This window comes from Falco punctatus, assembly GCF_963210335.1.
Source record: "Falco punctatus genome assembly, chromosome: 1".
Taxonomy (NCBI): domain Eukaryota; kingdom Metazoa; phylum Chordata; class Aves; order Falconiformes; family Falconidae; genus Falco; species Falco punctatus.
The window spans coordinates 96,012,955-96,029,997 of NC_137580.1; the positions used below are offsets into that span (position 1 = coordinate 96,012,955).

Here is a 17,043-nt window from a genome sequence, read left to right on the forward strand (position 1 = left end):
GGGTCCTCCTCAGGCCTCGGTGGCGGGGGAGGCCGCAGGGCTGCGCTGCCCCCTCGGCCCGGTCGCAGCGGCTGGCGTTTGCCGTTCCCGCAGGGCTGCCGGCTGAGCCGCGCTCTGGGCCGGTAACCGGGTACTTTAGGCCGAGGCAGCCCCCGTGCGGAACGGGACAGCCCCGGGCGGGCACCGGTACCGCTCATGTCTGGCAGCGCTGCGTCCCCGCCCGCTATGAACCCGTCAGCGCCGCCTTCTGCTTCGCCCCAGGTAAAAAAAAAGCAAATTTAACGATCGGAGTGCTCGATTTTTAACATGAATTTACTCATTGTGCTGCTGGTGAGCTGTCAGGGACCGCGGGTGGTCCCGTCAGCTTTTTGGCATGGCCTCCCTTAATAACATAAAAAGCTTTTTAACTTCGACCCTCCAGTTTAGTAGAGAATTTGTCACTGCTGCTTCATGTTGAAAGGTGCTCCGTGTATTTTACATATTTTACATAGAAACTTCTCCCGAGCCTTGAGAACTGCACCATTCTGAAAGAGAGGCCAGAACTCAGGCTTTTAATTGCAGAACTGAAAGATCGTGTTAAGGAACTCACACTGCAACCACGTCGCTATCAGAGACAGCTGCTAGCCTGGGAAGATGATTGGCAAGAAATACTCACCTTAGCAGAACGATGCAGCTTACTCAATAGTAAGTCTTGTGCATGTACAGAATAAGACCCTGGTCTTTTAAGTATTTTCAGATGCTTAGACCCCTCACTAACAGTTTTGCGTCATATAAGGAATCATTTCCTACCCTTCACCCTTAGATTTGGTTGCCTTCTTTCTGAAATCAGAGCTTTCACAATGGTAGTAAAAGCAGTCTGACCTTGAAGGGAGTATGATAATTGGATAGCTCTTTCTCATTGGAATATGTACATTCTTTCTGTGGATTCTTTAAAAAAACCCATCTGATTAAATAAATGGGTGGGACAAGAACAATTTGCAAACATACTGGTGTACTGCAGAGCCCTGTGCCTTGAGGTTTTGGTGCACAGCTCTGACATCATCCTTGAGCCACCCAGCTTGTCACCTGGCAGCTTTGCACAGTCTTGTTTGCTTGTTTGACAGCCGTAGTACAGAGGTCACCACGAAATTCCTATTTCATCTGACCTGAGCAGCTAGGAAAGCCTGCTTTGGAGTATGCAATGTAGGCATCTATTTCTGAATGGCGTGATTTTAAGACACGGGATTAAATTATTTCTGATATTTTTAAAATTGCATGACAGTATCTGAGCTGTCTTCTCAGAGACACCTTGTCTCCTTCCTTTTCAGATGAGCTGAACAAGGGAAATGAAATAAAATCACCGACCAAAAGGTTAAAGTTCTTAGAATCTCAGCAGAATGACAGGAAGACAATACTTGAAAATACACAACAGAATTTTAAGAAGATGTCTCAAAAAGGGACAGATGCAATTGTTCACTGTCAGGCTCTGGAGGTAGGAGTTGAGTAATGGTCTGATTTTGCAGTCTGCACGTGTACAGAATGTCAGCAGCGTTTGTGAGTTTCACTAGTGAGTAAATCCTGTTAAGGTTCCTGAGTTGCATTTGTCTTTTAGTACAGTAACAGATTAAGGTCTGGCTCTGATTTGCTGGAGGGGAAAAACAAAAAAAAAGGCTTTCCTAAGCTAGCATTTGGAGTTTGCTGTTTGTCTGCTTAGTTTTGGGGAGCACTGCTCAGAACCACCCATGCCTCCAAAAATGTCGGGCACTATGATTGCAAAAGGCAGTTCGGCCCCCAGAGCAGTCCTGGTACTTGGTTAGGAAGATCCAGAAGGTTTTACTTACAGCTTTGGTTACTGTGGTGAACTGTAACATTCTGAAACTGGTTTAAGGATATGAAAATAATTGGTGTTCAAGGGTTCTAGATATTTTTTGAATGTGATTTGGCAATGATGTGTTTATCAGGATAATTCTTCCTCTCTATGCAATACAGCAAAGCAGTATTCTGCGTTTTCATCTGTCTAATTGGCTTGACCTAAGCCATGCAAGATATGAAGACCCTTGATTGCAAGCAAGTTTCGTTGTAACAAATTGAGGAACAGTTTTTACTCCAGTCCTCTTTTCTCCAGATCCTCACAGCTTGCTCGGAATCCCTCATTGCTATTCATGATGTTTAAATAACGTTGCGCACACACTTACTGGAGAAGTAGTAGCTTTGAATCACTGAAGTAATAGCTGACGCTTATTTCTGTTCACTAGGAGAAAAATAAAAGTCTCTGCTGCTCAGTTTTGGAACTGTCTGCTAAAATGGGCCAGCTGCAGGCGAGAGAACAGGAGCTTCTTACTATGCTTAAGCTGAAGGTAACATCTGTTGTCTCATCAGGCGCTAAATGGGGTGCAACTGCCGTGTGGTTATTGATGACTGTACTGCAGTGGTTTAGTCACCGTTGATCTCACTGCTGTCTAATTCCTAGGCTTGTTTGAGAAGGAAAAGTGATCAACAAACAATAAACTGGTTTATTGTCATAAACAAGCTTGTTTCTTTGATACATAAACTGCTTTTATTTTTACATTGTCTCCTCAAGAGCTCAAGAAGAAAATCTGTGAAGTAGCTGTAACTACTGTGGTAAGATCTACTGTTGTTTCATAAAAATCCATACATAGGATGTATTCCTGATTATTGTTTTATTTTCTTTCATATTTCAGGACAAGGCTATACTTGAAGCAACTGATGACATAACTGAGTTTACATCTAAATTCAGAGAGCTGGAAAGTGCATTGCGTGCAGCAAAGACAGAGGAATTCCATCTCAACAAAGAAAAGCAAGACCTCAAAATGAGTCTGAAAGAACTAATACTTGAAACAAATAAGCTGAAAGGTAAATGTTTATACTGGACACCTAATTTAGTGTAGACCAGCATGTTTCCTTTTCATTCTGGGAAATACTACATTTTGTTTTAAAGATGACCTCTGTGAAAAGGTGAAAGAAAATAATAAGCAGCAGGAAGAAATAATTCACCTCAAACAAGAAAATGTCTGCTTGAGGACCGAGCTCGCACTTCTTGGTAAGTGTGGGCAGCTGGCTTTTCATGCCTTACTTTCAACAGCTCAGAGACTTCTAGACAAGAGTTCACTAATACCTGTGAAGGAGGCAGCTTCTTACCTAGCTTTCTTGTAGTTTAATAAAGGTATATACCTTTGTGTGTTATTCTTCTGTGAAAGCAGTATCTAGGGCTTCTGCAGGGACAGTTAATAATATCTTGTAAAAGCACAAAGTTCAATATGATTTCGTATGGAGGAGTGAATGGCTCAGGGGATTTTCTCTTGAAGAGTTTTGAGGCTTTCATGTCTCCTGTGGTATTAATTCAATAACTGGGGGTGGCATTCTCTGCTCTGACAGGTTTCATAGAAAATGGTGACCTACTGAAAAAAAGAAGCCACATGCAAACCCAAAAGCTTAGGTTCTATGAAATTACCAGCCCGTCCGCTCCCTCTGGTGTTTGTATGGCAGCAGTATGTTTACAAATTCACTTTTTCTCTTGCATTTCTTTAACTGATAGGTTTGGTTTAGGCTGGTTTAATATTCTGGGCTCAGTAAACTGCACTTTGCTTTCTGTTGGTATCTTCGCTTTGGTTTTGGGTAGAGAGGAACTCTGTGCTGCAGTGGATAGGAAAGGCAGGCTGATGGTTGCTGCAGTACTCTTGCAGACAAGTGATATGTACCTTGAAAGATTAGGTGACCAAAGACGTCCTCTGCTGTGAGATGATTGACTTGCTTATCACCCTTTATCTGCCATTACCTTTGCCAAATATTGATCCCATGTCTCATGATTTTAAAAACAATAGTAATGGGAAGTATTTCCTAGCACTTCCCTGTACAAGGCATGAATTGGAATTACTTACAGAATTTCCTTTCCATGGAACAATGTTAACATGAAAAAGTAAAATAAATTGGTCAATGAAGCAGAATATTGCTGCTAGTAAAATAAAGCTTAGGTGTTGGTGGAAGGTCTGAGGAAAATAATTGATCTGTTTAGTTGCTTTAAGGTTTTTGTGCTCTTTTTATTTGGAGGGGAAACAAATCCAATTGATCTTAAGAAAATGCTTTTGTTTTGGTTAGGTACCCGTTTCTACTGCTACAGACGTATGTGTTAAAAAATGTACTTTTGTATAAAAATAGCTTTGTTTCTATTCACTTTAATTAAAAAATTGTGTCTGTTTTGAAACAGTTGAGAAAGCAAAGAGAAAGGATCAACTTCAGTTTGCCAAGTCTAAAGAAGCATGGACTAACACAGAACTACCAAGTCTGCGACAGGTACAACTCCAGTTGTGTTTGTACTCACAGATTATGAAAGCATTGTCCAATAACATCAGATCTGCATGGAACAGTATAAAAAAAGTTAGATCAAACTACTATTAATTAAGAAAAAAACATCAAATGTACTGTTTCTGCCTTTCTGGGATCTCTATAGAATGCTAAATTTTTTTGTTTGTTACAAGGATTTGTACCATGTGTTTTTAATTTTATTTAAAGGTGCTTTTAGCCTTTTTTGCGTAATTGTATTTACTTGGTCCTGCAATGAGTAAATACCGCCCTCACAGCATGAAAGTGGGGGCACCCCAGTGAGATAAGAGTTCACCAGTGTGTGTGTGTGACCAGAGAGTGCCAGGCTCCAGAAGTCACGTGAAAGGCAGTGGGGAGTAACGCGTACTCACACACGTGCCCAAGGTGAACTTACGCAGCATAAAGGGGCACGGTGTCCTGAAAGATTTGTTTTTCAAGAGAGCTTTAAACCCAGTGTTTTCACCTGGGCTCATTTGAGGTTCTCAAGGCATGGTTTTTTCATTGCAAGTAATTGATCAGTGTGTTATCCTATACATTAGCTTTACAAAAAATCCCCTGCAGTGAAAGCCAAGTACCATAATTGTCGTTCGTGTCCTGTAATTCTGCATAACTTCAAACAACATGATAACAACACGGATTAAATATCAAATAACAGCAATGATATTGTATTTATGGCTCAGTGTGGCTCCATCTTAGAACAACACTGCAGTCATCTTCTAGAAATACTGTTTATTGCTGCAAAACGTTTTTCTAAATACATGCAGAGATGGCCACTTAGATTTGGAAGGCTTGTAAAATAGTTGGACTACAGATACTGTTTATAAAAATGTTTTGAGCTTATTTTTGGAAGGCAGACATGTTAGTACCTGATGACAATGTTCCTGCATTCCAGACTTCCACTAAATGTGCATGACTGTCTTTAAACAGATCTATGTAAAACAGCAGCGTGACTTGCAATTTCTTCATGTCAGTTTGGAGAGCTCTCAGGAATTAAGGCAAAACCATGAAAAGGCAGCACATGAAAGAAGGTAACTTTTTAAAATTTTATTTTATTTTTCTTTTTTTTCCCTTTTTTTTTTTTTGAGTAGTTTATTCTTGGAGAGAGACTTCACTGCTGAGCCACAACTACCATCCTAAAATAGATGTGTGCAGTGTCAAGGTGGCTTTGCTGGACTCAAGCACAATCATCCCAGTGAAGCTGTTAGATACCATTATTTGACTTGGTCAGGAGGCACCATGGGTATCAGGCACAGGATAAAGTGCTGTATGCAGGCCGGACTGTTAATGAGGTGTTTAAAAATGGAATAGTCTGGTGGTAGGGGTCTTAATCTGGCCCGCTACTACTTTTGTTTAAAAATTAAAGGTGGTTTTGCTTTCAGATTAGGAAAATGGTGCACACCCTGGAGGGTCAGACAGAATCACTACACTATTTAAAACGTGAGGGAAGTCTCAGACCGATTTTGGAAAGTAACAGCCAAATCTGGACAGACTTCTGTCAGGTTTTGGCAGGATACAGCTGCCTGTTGGTTTATGAACTACCTCAGAACTGTGGGTACAGCTTCCAGTTAATGCATAGCTTTGACCTTGAGTACAATTGTGTATGCTCTTTAAATGTAGTATTTCTTAGAGTTTTCTTTATCTGGCATCATTGTACCATGGGTATGGGCTTCTCTGCCCCTGAACGTAACAGCAAGACAGACACGGTTAGGACTGAGGGAGCACACGGAATGTGTGAGGAGTGTGGAACTGCCCAAGTTCCAAAACGTAGGGTAAAAACCACCTCTGAGATGTATGAAGTAGATAATAGACTGTTACTGGATGCATCAGACTTGGAGGAAACCTCAGTGCACTTACACCGGTGTCAAAAAGTTGTGAAAGCCTTGGCTGCCTTTATGGAAGAAGAAGAAGAAGAAAAGCAGGATGTTGCATCAAGCTCTGATGAGCTAGGCAGCAAAGTATTTTGTGAGGCAAACAACACAAGGCCATTGAGAAAGAGGGAAATTTTGGAGGATGGAGTGGAAAGCAGAAACCAACAAACATCTGAGTCATCTTTACCTGAATATGAACATTGGCTTAACGTCAGTTCTTGTGTAGATTCACAAAGTACTTTGATCCCGAGCACCATCACAGCTGACAAAACTGATAATAAAAATAAAACACGGGAAGAGAGAAGTGGAATTCTGTTTGGCCAAAAAAGCAGAGACTCCTGCTGCAGTTGACAAGACTGAATCTGATTCCTGTAGTAGTAACTTCACCGTAAAAGAAGAGGCATGGTGGAAGCCAGTATCAGATGCAGGATGGCTGAAGATTTTCTAACCCGTGAAAGGAGATGGAAGTATACGGCATGGAAAAGATTGCAGCTGTCTCATGCACAAGAGGTGAAATGTGCTAGCTCAAAAAGGTTATGTGCTTGTTGTGTTTAAGAAATAGGTACAAGCTGGAGTTCTCCGGAAACCTGGGTGTACAAGCTCTCAGTCATTTGTATTATCTCAAGTGATGTGTAAAGTAACTGCTGTTTTAAGATTAGTCTACCAACCTGAAAAGCAGGAAATGTGAAATAAGTTGAAATAGCTGGTAAGGTATCATGATTGTATTTTTATGCATTTATTTTTTCACTTCTCTTTCCCCAAGAGCTGCGTGGGTAGGAGAAGCTGCAATGCCATGTAACTTGCCAAATAAACTAATTGAGAAAAATGCAGATTTAAAAAATCTTAGGTTGCTTGTAAATCTACTGGGTAAAATACGTTCTGACCAGAGTTGGACTTCTACAGGGATGTTTCTGTAAGGCAAGAAACAAACTTAGATTTTGTGTGATGCTTTAGTGGCTGTGTTATTTCTGTTGAGAAATCACACAGTGGTGTTATTTCTGTTGAGAAATCACACAGTGGCTGGGCAAGAATGTAGGACACAGCTCTTCCGCACAGGCTGCTTTCCCCACTCAGGGCAAGAAAATGAGATGGCAATATTTAAGGACAGCAATCTGTCCACTCTCCAGTGCCTCTTTGATCATGGGATTCACTCCCTGTGTTTATGTTGGGGGAGGAGAAAAGACATTTGGCTGGGGATGAGCAGAATGAGGTTTCCAATCCTGAGAAGTGTCAGAAAACTACTCAGGTGTCTTAGTGGTATTGGAAGGTGTGCGAGATACAAATGCTTCTTTGCTTTTATGGAGGTGGTTTTGTGCCTGCATAAGCAAGGGCATTCAGAGCTGTGACTCTCTGTGCGTTTGTTGTGTTGGTTCCTCTGTTTCCTTTCAAAAAATTGACTGATTTACCGAATCTAGAAGGATTTCTGAAGTTTTACAGATATTTCATAACTGCCTTTTAGACAGACAGGAGGAGCAGCTTTTCAGCTGGTAGTTTGACAAGGACGATAAATGAACAGCTGTTTAAACCTGCTAAGAATTTTAGCCAGCAAGTCTGCCCAATGTCCAAACAAATTAGTGTTATGGAATGGAAATATCTGATGTCCAGACACTTTCATTGTGTGTTCCTTTTAAACCCAAAATATTATAGAAATTGTTACTGCAGTGAGACGGACCTGCTCAGAAACAAGGTGAATGGGCAGCCACTGAAAAAGAATGCTGGCCTGGCACATTCCCACCGCTTAGCTGAGCTTCGTGCTGTGTGTGGACTCTCTAGTTTCCACTGTCCATAAATCATTTAAAAGACTCCATTCCCCTTACATTGACCCTGACCTCTCTTATATACTCCCCTAGCAGCACAAATGACACGCTGCCATCCCTCCAAATCTCTTTTTGAGGCTGAATCACGAAAACTGTTCACTTTTTGTCTTGTCCTTAAGGGGATTTTAGGGGAGAAGGAACAAATTTGACCTGGGCAATGCAGGTAGGGCAGATACCCTTCAGTGGGGGAGGGCTGCTTTTTCCGTTTGGGATTTGCTGCTGGGTTCTCAGGTTCTCTTGATGCCCACATTTGGTCCTAGGGGCCCTGCTAATTGGAGATGGATTGATTAGGTGTGAAACCCAGGCTGCTTTCCAGCCTCTTGCTGACGCTGATCTGCCAGGGAATGAATTCTCACCCCACAAACGGGAGGAAGGCAGTAGCAGTGCAGTCTTCAGGGTGGGCTTCTGTTAAGGCATTAATGGCAGAGACCAAACCCAGCATTCCTTCCGGGACTTGAATCTGGATCCTCCAGTTTTCCATTGCTGTGCTTTGTAGTGCTGATGATGTATCTTGTGTTTAGGGAAGGGTGCTGGCACCTCCCTGTGAGCCCAGCAAATATTTTTGACATGAGTTCTTGAATTCTGGAACAGCCAACAAGAAGGCTATTAAGGCAGTCAAATACCTTATCCAACTGCAAGAGCGATTGTGAAATACCGTAGCACAGGAATAATTTCTGCGTGCTCTTAGTGGCTTCATTTATGTTGGACCAAGATTTGCTGCCTTTGGATTTTTACCTCAATTCTGGTTTTAAAGCTGGAGCGTCAGCAGTTACTTGTTCAGTCTGCTGCTGCTGGACTAAGCCGCCCACCCGTTCCTTGAGCCATCACCCTGCCTCAAAATCAAACCTGAACCTGTGTATTCTTCAAACCTGCTGTGCTCATTGCACCTCCTCACATCCCCTGCTTTAGGCTGCTACCGCTTGTTGCCTCCCATCTCTCCAGCACCTTTCCTTGTCAGAGGCACACAAACATGCGCTTCTCTCTGTTAAAAGAAAGCCTGTTGTATCCCAGCGTTTTGCAAGAGGAGTTCGATGAGACACAGCAGACACTTGTGAGCTGGCATCACTGGCAAGGGCTTTTTCTTAGATTGAATTTCGTTTAAAAATCTTTTTGTAACAGTCTTGCTAAGCATGGAATGTGTTGTTCCACCAAAATAAGTATCTGAAGGCTATGGAATGAAATGTTGTAAATTTGAAGATAATATTTTCTTTAAAATACACTTATTTTTTAATTAGGTTCCCGATCCAAGCAGTGCTAGTGTGTGCTTCTGTTTGGTTCAGAAGTGTGATGAATACGGAAGTGTTTTATTTTGGGGAGGTGGTTGCTCTTTTATTGATTTTTAAAAGCCGTATGAAGTGGAAATTAGCAGTTGGAAATGAACACTGCATAGCTTGCAAGTGCCAGCAGAAACCGGGACACATCTTTGTACAAGACACAGACAGCACTGGGTCTGGGTGAAAGCACGGCACGGGACGGAGGGCAGGCTGAGGGTGCTGCTGGGATCCTGTACTGCTAGAGTAGATTATTGAGATAATTTAAAACAGCTTTTATGATTTTTAGTCTTAATTTGTGATTCATTGGTGCTGGACCTGAGTGAGGGATTTGGTACATTTTGATAAAAAGGTGCTTTAAGGAATTGAGAACTGGTTTTCTCTAGGGTCAGCTATAATAAAGTGAACTTTTAGTGTAGGAAAGGTGTGAGAGACACATTTCAATTATTTGGCACGTGTATTAAGAGCTAAAGACCTTTTGTATTAGGACAAGCTTGGGATGGCTGTGAGTCAAGTGTCTGGACAGTAATAATGTGCAGGGTACAATTTGTTGCTTTAACTGACATTTAAATTGCTTTTCAGATATTCCTAAATACACTCAGCTATACCCAGCGCTAAGTTAATATTTTTTGTTTCGCTTTAAAACCTCAGGGAAGATGTATGGCAACAGGTCATATGCTTCATCTCTGCACTGACACGGTAGTCAGGCAACTGACTTTTTGGTTTAATCATAGTTTGTCTGAACAGCACTTTACCATGTGCTGCTGTCTTTTAAAAATAAATAAAATAAAGCCTTTTGGGGAAAGCGATCCTGTGATCTCTGAGATGAGATGATGACTTCAAAAGGCTCTGAAATTCCCTTGAAAAGTACACCTACAAAATATTAATTTGTCTAACGGTTGATTAAAAAAACCCAAAAGGGAGTAGGGTTGGAGAGCAGAAAGAGTACCAGAGCATTGGGAGGAACTAGATACTGCCTTTCGTGCGCTCTTTGCGAGGTTAAATAGACACTCAAGCACACGGTGACGTAGCTGTTCTTGAAACTGGTTGAATGTCAAACCGTTGCCCTCAGAGGTTGAAACTGATCTATTGAAGCTGTTAAACATGGGAACCACTCTGAGGAACAATGTAATCTCAGGTGCTTGATGGTTTTCTTGGCTCAGGGCCCATAATTATTTATGTTACCTTGTCCCATGATTTTCCTTTGAAAGCTTAAAAAGGATGCTGATACTGTTTCTGGCAATGTCTTAATTTTTTTAACAGCGAAGAAAATATGGATCTGAATTCTTTTCACTCGGATGCTCCCTTTTTGACATCCACTCAGAAAGAAGGCAGGCCTCAAAGATATGAGAAATTCTCTGGTCAAGGCTTCCCACTGAAGATCAATAACCTTTTAGTGCCGGAGCCAGCAAACAGATGTTGCAGTGCTGCCATGGACCAAGTCAGTATTTTATTGCAGAATGTACTTCATTAATTTTAAGGGGAATTGTGACTCGTGGTAGGAAAGCAAATGTCTGCCGGCATGGAAGAGCTAGGGACTCAAATGATGAGACAGCAGGCTTAAAGCAAAGGTGGTAAATCTTTTTTTCAGAAGAATTCCTGGTTGTCTTAATATGTCTAGACAGCATAAGTGAGTTGGGAAAAAATAAAAGAGAGCTTTTGAAATGAAAGGCTTGAGGATAATGGAAGCTGGCTAATTGGTAATTCCAGTAAAGCACAGTATCTGAGTACACTTGGACACAGTTATTAGAAGCTATTGGACACTGTTTCTTTCTTGTTCTGCCTGGTTTTGCCTTTCTCACGTGTTTGTTCGTTCTCCCCTTTATCGCTGAAGTTCTGCTGTTGTGTGTGCTACATGCACATGGATGTGAAGAAGCTCAGTTAAAAAGCTGACACTAGGAAAGACCTCTGTGTTTATTAGAAATATCAGGATTTACACAGTCTGGAGCAGTTAGTATTTGGAATGGAGATATTTCAAAATGAAAGTGATGATTCTTGGTATGTTATAATCCTTTGACATATGCCAAAAAGATAATTTCATAACTTTGGCTCACTTTCTGTCTCCCCCAGGACACCAGTTCCCCCATAAGTAAGCTGCAGCATGTGTTGGCCGAGTCTCGACAGATGGTTGCTGATCTGGAGCTTAGCACTCTCCTCTGCGCGAGCCCTCGCCGCAGTCCAGACAGCGGCAATGATAATACGGTGTGTATCGCTCTGCCATGACTAGATTTAGGTGGCCAGGAATAGGGATTGTGAACATCCTTTCCCTTATGCTTGAGTTGCGCTGGGCCATTATAAACAATATCTTCCTGACGCTTTGCTAAAGAGAAAATTCCTGCCTGCCTTAGCATGAAGTACTGGAATTTTTTATAGGATTCTTTATGGCTCCTCAAGGTCGTGACAGGATTTGAGTTTTGCATGTGTCTAAACAGATGGAAGGAAGAAGTCATTTTGGAGCAAGCTGTAGGAGGTCTAGAAAAAAGTGAACACAAGTATGACTTACATTCAGAACTGGTTTGTTACGCTAGGTATATTTGTGGAAAGGAGGACAGTATAGGAAATAGGTGCTATGTAGGATAGTTTTGTATAGGAATTTAAACCAGACTCTCAGCCTAAATAACTTTATTATAGAATTTTTGTGGGCTTATAGTTTTAATTCCTTCCTTGCAGGGTCAGAAAGCATACTCAATGGTCAAAGAGAATAACCTATCTATAGCTGTCCTGGAATTTATTTTATGAGCGTGAACACTGATAGGAAGTTTCTGTCGTGAGTACATGAGCAATAGGAGTAACTGGAGAAGGGGTCACTGGTTTGTTTTCATCAATATTTTTAAGAATTTCTGCCTTGTTTGACAAGGAGGTTGTACCATTTGTCACTAGAAATGAGTAAAGTTTGCTGATCCATATCACAAAGGGAGAATTTAGGCTTTTGGTTGTAAAGCAGACTCCTCATCAGGAGGCTGCCTGCTGAAACCTCAGCTTGCTCCTGAAAGGTATTATTACCTCTCTCTAAAAATGTTGCACCTCTTTTATCATGAGAAGAACTTGAGCAGAGTCATGTTACTGTAAGTAACAGACAAAGCCATTTTTATCACATTCAGAACTATAAACCCTGAGCTGCGCTGGGACTGACTGACAGAGTATAAAGGTTGTGTGCCAGCATAAACTGAAAGGATATTTTGTTGAGCAGTTCATCTGCAGGATTTCATTCAGCGTGAAAGACAGCAGCAGTGTAGTCTTTTGCAAAGACTGTCGTGTAGGAGGGATTCCTGAAAAGCTCTCTCTGAAACAGTGGCTGCTTGTGGCTCTTGCCCAGCCCCATCAGCTGCCTGGCTCCTGCTCACGGGTTGGCACGTCCCAGCTCAGCTAAACCGGCCCTCCTTTAGGAGCGAGCGTGACTCCGCTTTAGAACCTGAGACTGCATTTTGGAGCTTGGAAATTGGCTTCTCCTTCGGAATGCTTGCTTTGGTGGATGGAAAATAAAACGGGCGCGTGTTTATTGAGCTTCAGAACCCATCTGTATAACTTTGATCTCCTTTCAGAGTGGTTCTGGGCAGAAACTTGTCAAGCGTGTTTTCATTAGTCTGTGCAGGCCAACTAATCTACGCTTAAAACCAGGTTTACCTGAGGCTGTTTTAAACTGCGCTTTAAAACATCATCTGTATCAAATATAACCCTGAAAATTTCACCAGTAAGCATTTGTATGTGTTGGATTTTGTGCCCTGCTTGGGAGAGGGAGAAGAGGCAATGAAAAGGTGTATCCCTGCTGCTCACCGGTTTGAAGCCGGCAGCTCTGTAACTTGTATTATCTGGGTTCTTTGATTTCCACTTAGTGTTTTTGCATTACAATACAGACAACAGAACTTGCAGAAGCTCTTCAAAGAACCCAGTTGTCTGCTGCAGAAGAAAGAGGTGCTGAGCTTCCATTCTTTTCACTGTGATGTTCCCTGAGGATGGAGGTGTTTACAATATTTTTTTTGTTGGTTGGTTGGTTTGTTTCCTTCTTCATCAATGCATCTGCGGTATTAATAGAAGTTACAGACTCCTGAGGTGAGCCTGGCGCAAGATTCTGCTCTGAGTGCACTTCCAGTAAAACTCTAATGAGTACTGTAATGGCAAACAGATACTAAGGCAGCAAGTAATTCCTTTAGTCAAATAATTAAACTTTTCTCAAGCTTGTTCCTCATCCTCTCGGCGGTCAGATCTCACAGCTCCGTTCCTGAGTACCTGCACACCGCTTATTGTAGTGAAAATCCTTCTCTGGGTTACAAATAACAGGATCACAGATAGGAACATTGTTGAATAAGAGATTGGGAAGTGTTTTTCCGTGCCATGGCTGAGGGCTTTTTTTAGCATATTGTTCCTGGGCTCCAAGCTCCAAAAGCAGAATGCGCTGAATTGAGCTGTTTCAAGCAGCCTTGCCCATAGCAGATTGTTTTTTCTTTTTGAATCAGGAAATTTCTCACTCTCTGATTATTTGTTCTACTAATATGACTTGGATGCTTGCAATAAGCACAATGTTGTCTGGTTCTGAGGACAAAAGAGTAACCAGATACGGTTAAAATACTGACCAGCACATGAAACCGAATGAGAAGTAGCAACAGTGGGGGAAAAAAACGACAAAAAAAGCAAGCTCCCCGTGCTGACCCAACCCAAGCACATGTCTGCAAAGGGAAATGATTACACAGCAAGCTGGAGCGTGAAGCTGTGTGGCACTGGATTTCTCATACCGATCAGCTTAAATCGGGTGGGGGGCAGCTGGTGCTCGGTGCTTCTCTCTCCATCCCTGAACTACTGTTCCCCTGTGGAGCCAAACCCTCTGTGCCCCTGGGGAATGGTGTTGGTTTGTGGCACCCTCATGCTCTGCTGTTTCTGCATGGAGTCTGGAGACGCGAAGTCTTCTTTCAAAATAAATTGGGTCTGCTTAGTGCACGCTAATGGGGCTCTCCTAGGAAATGGATGCTGAGTAGCTGGAATGCTGTACCTTACACTGCTTTAATGTTCCTAGGTAGAGAGGGGTTTTTTTTTTCTGAAAAGAGCCCTAAGGTAAAAGAAGCTGGAGGTTTTACAGATTGAAGCCAGCACTGTGACTTGCCTCCTGAAACTACTGCTGTTAAAAAGTTGCAGGAGCAAATCCCCCAAATTGCTGAGCACCATGCTGATGCAGCAAAGTGGTAAGCATATGCTTAGCCTACAGAAATAATCTCGTTGAGCTTCAAGTGAGAAAGAGCTGGTGGAACAAACATACCCACAATTTCACTGTAGATCCATGACAAGACTTGGTGATTCTGCAAGTCACTGGCTGCTGCATAATTCTTATTTTCTTTGTTAATTAAAAAGGCACTGAATCACTGTGATAAGTTAAATCCAAAGCAGCTTTTGCAGAGGCTAGAAATGTTTGTGCAGTTTCCTATAGAGGAGTGTTTGAACTGATTTTCTTTGGGTTTGGGGTTTTTTTTTTAGTTGCTTTGAAATCGTTGGAGGGCAAGTGCACTGATAAACATGAGGTTAATTTCCTAACTAGCTGATCTAGCCCTTTTCATCAGTCAGTTGTTTTTCCTTTAGAGAGAGATTGGGTGGGGGAGAGTTGAAGAACAAAGGAGGAAAGCAATGAGTAAAAGGATATATTAAGTTTTGGACATAGTAGGCTGTGCCACTGCTCATAAACTGTGACTCAGTGGCTGGCCGAGGGCACAAAGATCACTCCTTTTTGCAAAACAAACTGGAAGGGTTTTATTTCCTAACACTCCAGTGGCGTTCCTGAGACTGTGAAGTGCTTTGTTTACCTTTCTCTTTCTATTTTTATTCTGATGTTTTTATTGTATTTATAATGTGAAAATGCATATAGTAACTCAACATTTATGTGATTGCTTCATATATTTTAGGGGAAGAGTTCCTGCCTTTTAATCAAGATCTTTTAATTTTCTGCAGGGGGTAAGGAGGTCCTATATAGAATGAATTTTGAGAACTGAAGATCATCAACCCGTCAGCTCCAGTGGAAAGTTACCTCATTTTTTTCCCATGGTTCTCTGAGCGTTTGAAAGACAAGTGGCAAAAAAATGTGACGGTGCGGGAATATATTTTATCTTGAAATAAAACGTAGAGTTATGCCAAGACTAACAAAACTATTTTTATAGCTGAGAGCTCAGGTTAAGTACAAGTTTGTTTTTTAAGGATCTTAAGTGTGTAATTGTTACAACATAGGAACTGTTTTTCTTCTTTTTGTTGTTTTTTTTTTTTGTGGTGGCTCAGAAATACGGATAGAGTATGACACAGCCAGGCATTCATGGTTTTTTTTAGTTTATTCTTGTTGTTCTGGACTTGTTGCCATGTAGAGAGAGATGAATAATGTTTATAGGAAGTTCCTAATTAGTCTTGGAAGCGGGAACTGCCTCCTGCATAGCTGTCACCCCCGAGATGGGCAAAACAGCCCTCCCCCGGTCAGGAACTAGTTATTGTAAGAAAAGCTTCTAACGAGCTTGGTTAGTTAGTTAGTGGGCTCTGGAAGTGCTGTATGGCAGCAGCCACCTGTGGTGTGACTGGCTTTTGCGCATTTCAGCTGGTTTTCTCTTTGACTGTTGGGTAAGACATGTTTCGTTATCACAATCGGAACTTCTTTTTTCACTAAAAGATGAAATCAACTGCTAAAGGTGATACTGTTGTGTGTTTCTTACCTGTTTAAGACACTGCCCAACACAGAGTACTTAATTAACGAGGATTCTCTGGGACATAGGATGTGGCAAGCCTGAGACACGAGTGGGCCACTGTGTCGAGAGCCGTTTGGGACACCCATGCCAAGTCCACGCCGCTGAGTGCTGCGCCAGCATTTTTCCTGCGTGGGGGCAGCTCAGGGGTGGGAGGCTCTGGCTGCCAGGGATTCATTGCAGTGAAATACAACACTGGCACTGTGGTTTCCCCTCCTTAACTCTTCCATATAATTTTCTGCTTTCTCTGTAACGACCTAAATGATAGCCTGCGGTCCTGCCTGTACTAATGGCCTCCAAATTAGGCGACTAATTCTGGTCATAGTTGCTGTCCTCCCTGCCCACCCGCGTTACCCACAGAGGGAATCTCAGCTTCACGGCTGTTTTCTACATTTAAAGCATGTTTGGATTCCTCTACCTGCAGAGGAACCTTCCAGGCTCCATCCTCTAAATGTGCTGCTGCGTCTGGGACAGAAATTTTCCTGGAAAAGCCACTGGTAGAGATCCCCCGATCACCCCGCAGCTCTCCGGCAGCCGTACCCCGCGTCAGGCCCTGGTGGCATCGGTGCGGCTCCACGGCGTGAGCTGCAGCGTGTTTGGCGTCGGTGGGTGCAGGCGCTGAATCCCCTCGTGAGCTGAAAATTATGCTTTTCAAGTCGTTATAGAAACCTGAGCTCCAGCCAGGCAGGGGGGAGCCGCGGAGCCCCGGGATTTTGGGTTGGGGCTGCCCTGGATTTGCGGAGTGGGAAGAAGGGGAATATTGGGGTGAATGTGTTCGGGCAGGGGGTGACTCGCTCCCCGGCTGTGTCACCCAGCGCTGGGAGGCTCCTAGCGAGGCTCCAGCCGCCCCGGGCTCGGCTGCCTTCTGCCTGGCGGTGTCACGGATGCTCCCGGGAGCGCCTTTGCGCTACCGCAGGGAACGATCCCGCAAACCGAGCTGCTGCGGGCGCTCGGCGGCGGCCGGGCCGCGGGAGGCGCCCGCCGGGTCTCCGGGCGGGGCCGAGTCGCTGTTCCCCGTGCACGGCGCGTCCCGCCGGGCTCTCGCTGCGGCGGCGGCGGCCCC

At 43.0% G+C, this 17,043-nt stretch overlaps 2 protein-coding genes across 6 annotated transcripts; both read left to right on the forward strand.

The window, feature by feature from the left end:
• Window positions 1-127: 127 nt before the first annotated feature.
• CCDC62 (coiled-coil domain containing 62) lies at window positions 128-15,499 on the forward strand. 5 transcript variants are annotated; one of them, XR_013924611.1, is made up of 12 exons: window positions 128-261; window positions 492-684; window positions 1,308-1,471; window positions 2,235-2,336; window positions 2,682-2,853; window positions 2,939-3,040; window positions 4,205-4,290; window positions 5,248-5,348; window positions 10,540-10,717; window positions 11,347-11,478; window positions 13,131-13,326; window positions 15,208-15,499. XR_013924611.1 is itself a non-coding variant. In XM_080370275.1 (12 exons), the coding sequence occupies exons 1-11, from the start codon at window positions 196-198 to the stop codon at window positions 13,215-13,217; spliced, it is 1,383 nt and encodes a 460-aa protein (XP_080226401.1). In that variant the 5' UTR covers window positions 128-195; the 3' UTR covers window positions 13,218-13,235; window positions 15,208-15,499. The 5 variants fall into 5 exon arrangements, 4 of the variants coding, with proteins under 4 accessions (XP_080226401.1, XP_080226402.1, XP_080226400.1 ...); XM_080370275.1 differs by having other exon boundaries at window positions 13,131-13,235; XM_080370276.1 differs by having other exon boundaries at window positions 11,947-15,499.
• LOC308056032 (uncharacterized protein) lies at window positions 5,751-7,172 on the forward strand. The gene has a single exon (XM_080370801.1). It carries the CDS (start codon window positions 5,889-5,891, stop codon window positions 6,537-6,539), a length of 651 nt encoding a protein of 216 aa, XP_080226927.1. The 5' UTR covers window positions 5,751-5,888; the 3' UTR covers window positions 6,540-7,172.
• Window positions 15,500-17,043: the final 1,544 nt, after the last annotated feature.

Bases quoted from the DNA above. Each gene is read 5' to 3' on its own strand.
- CCDC62 (XM_080370274.1), top strand. From the start codon at position 196: ATGTCTGGCAGCGCTGCGTCCCCGCCCGCTATGAACCCGTCAGCGCCG. The intron at 2,337-2,681 runs GTAACATCTGTT...TTCATATTTCAG, and splicing joins TTACTATGCTTAAGCTGAAG to GACAAGGCTATACTTGAAGC. The intron at 5,349-10,539 runs GTAACTTTTTAA...TTTTTTTAACAG, and splicing joins AAGGCAGCACATGAAAGAAG to CGAAGAAAATATGGATCTGA.
- LOC308056032 (XM_080370801.1), top strand. From the start codon at position 5,889: ATGCATAGCTTTGACCTTGAGTACAATTGTGTATGCTCTTTAAATGTA.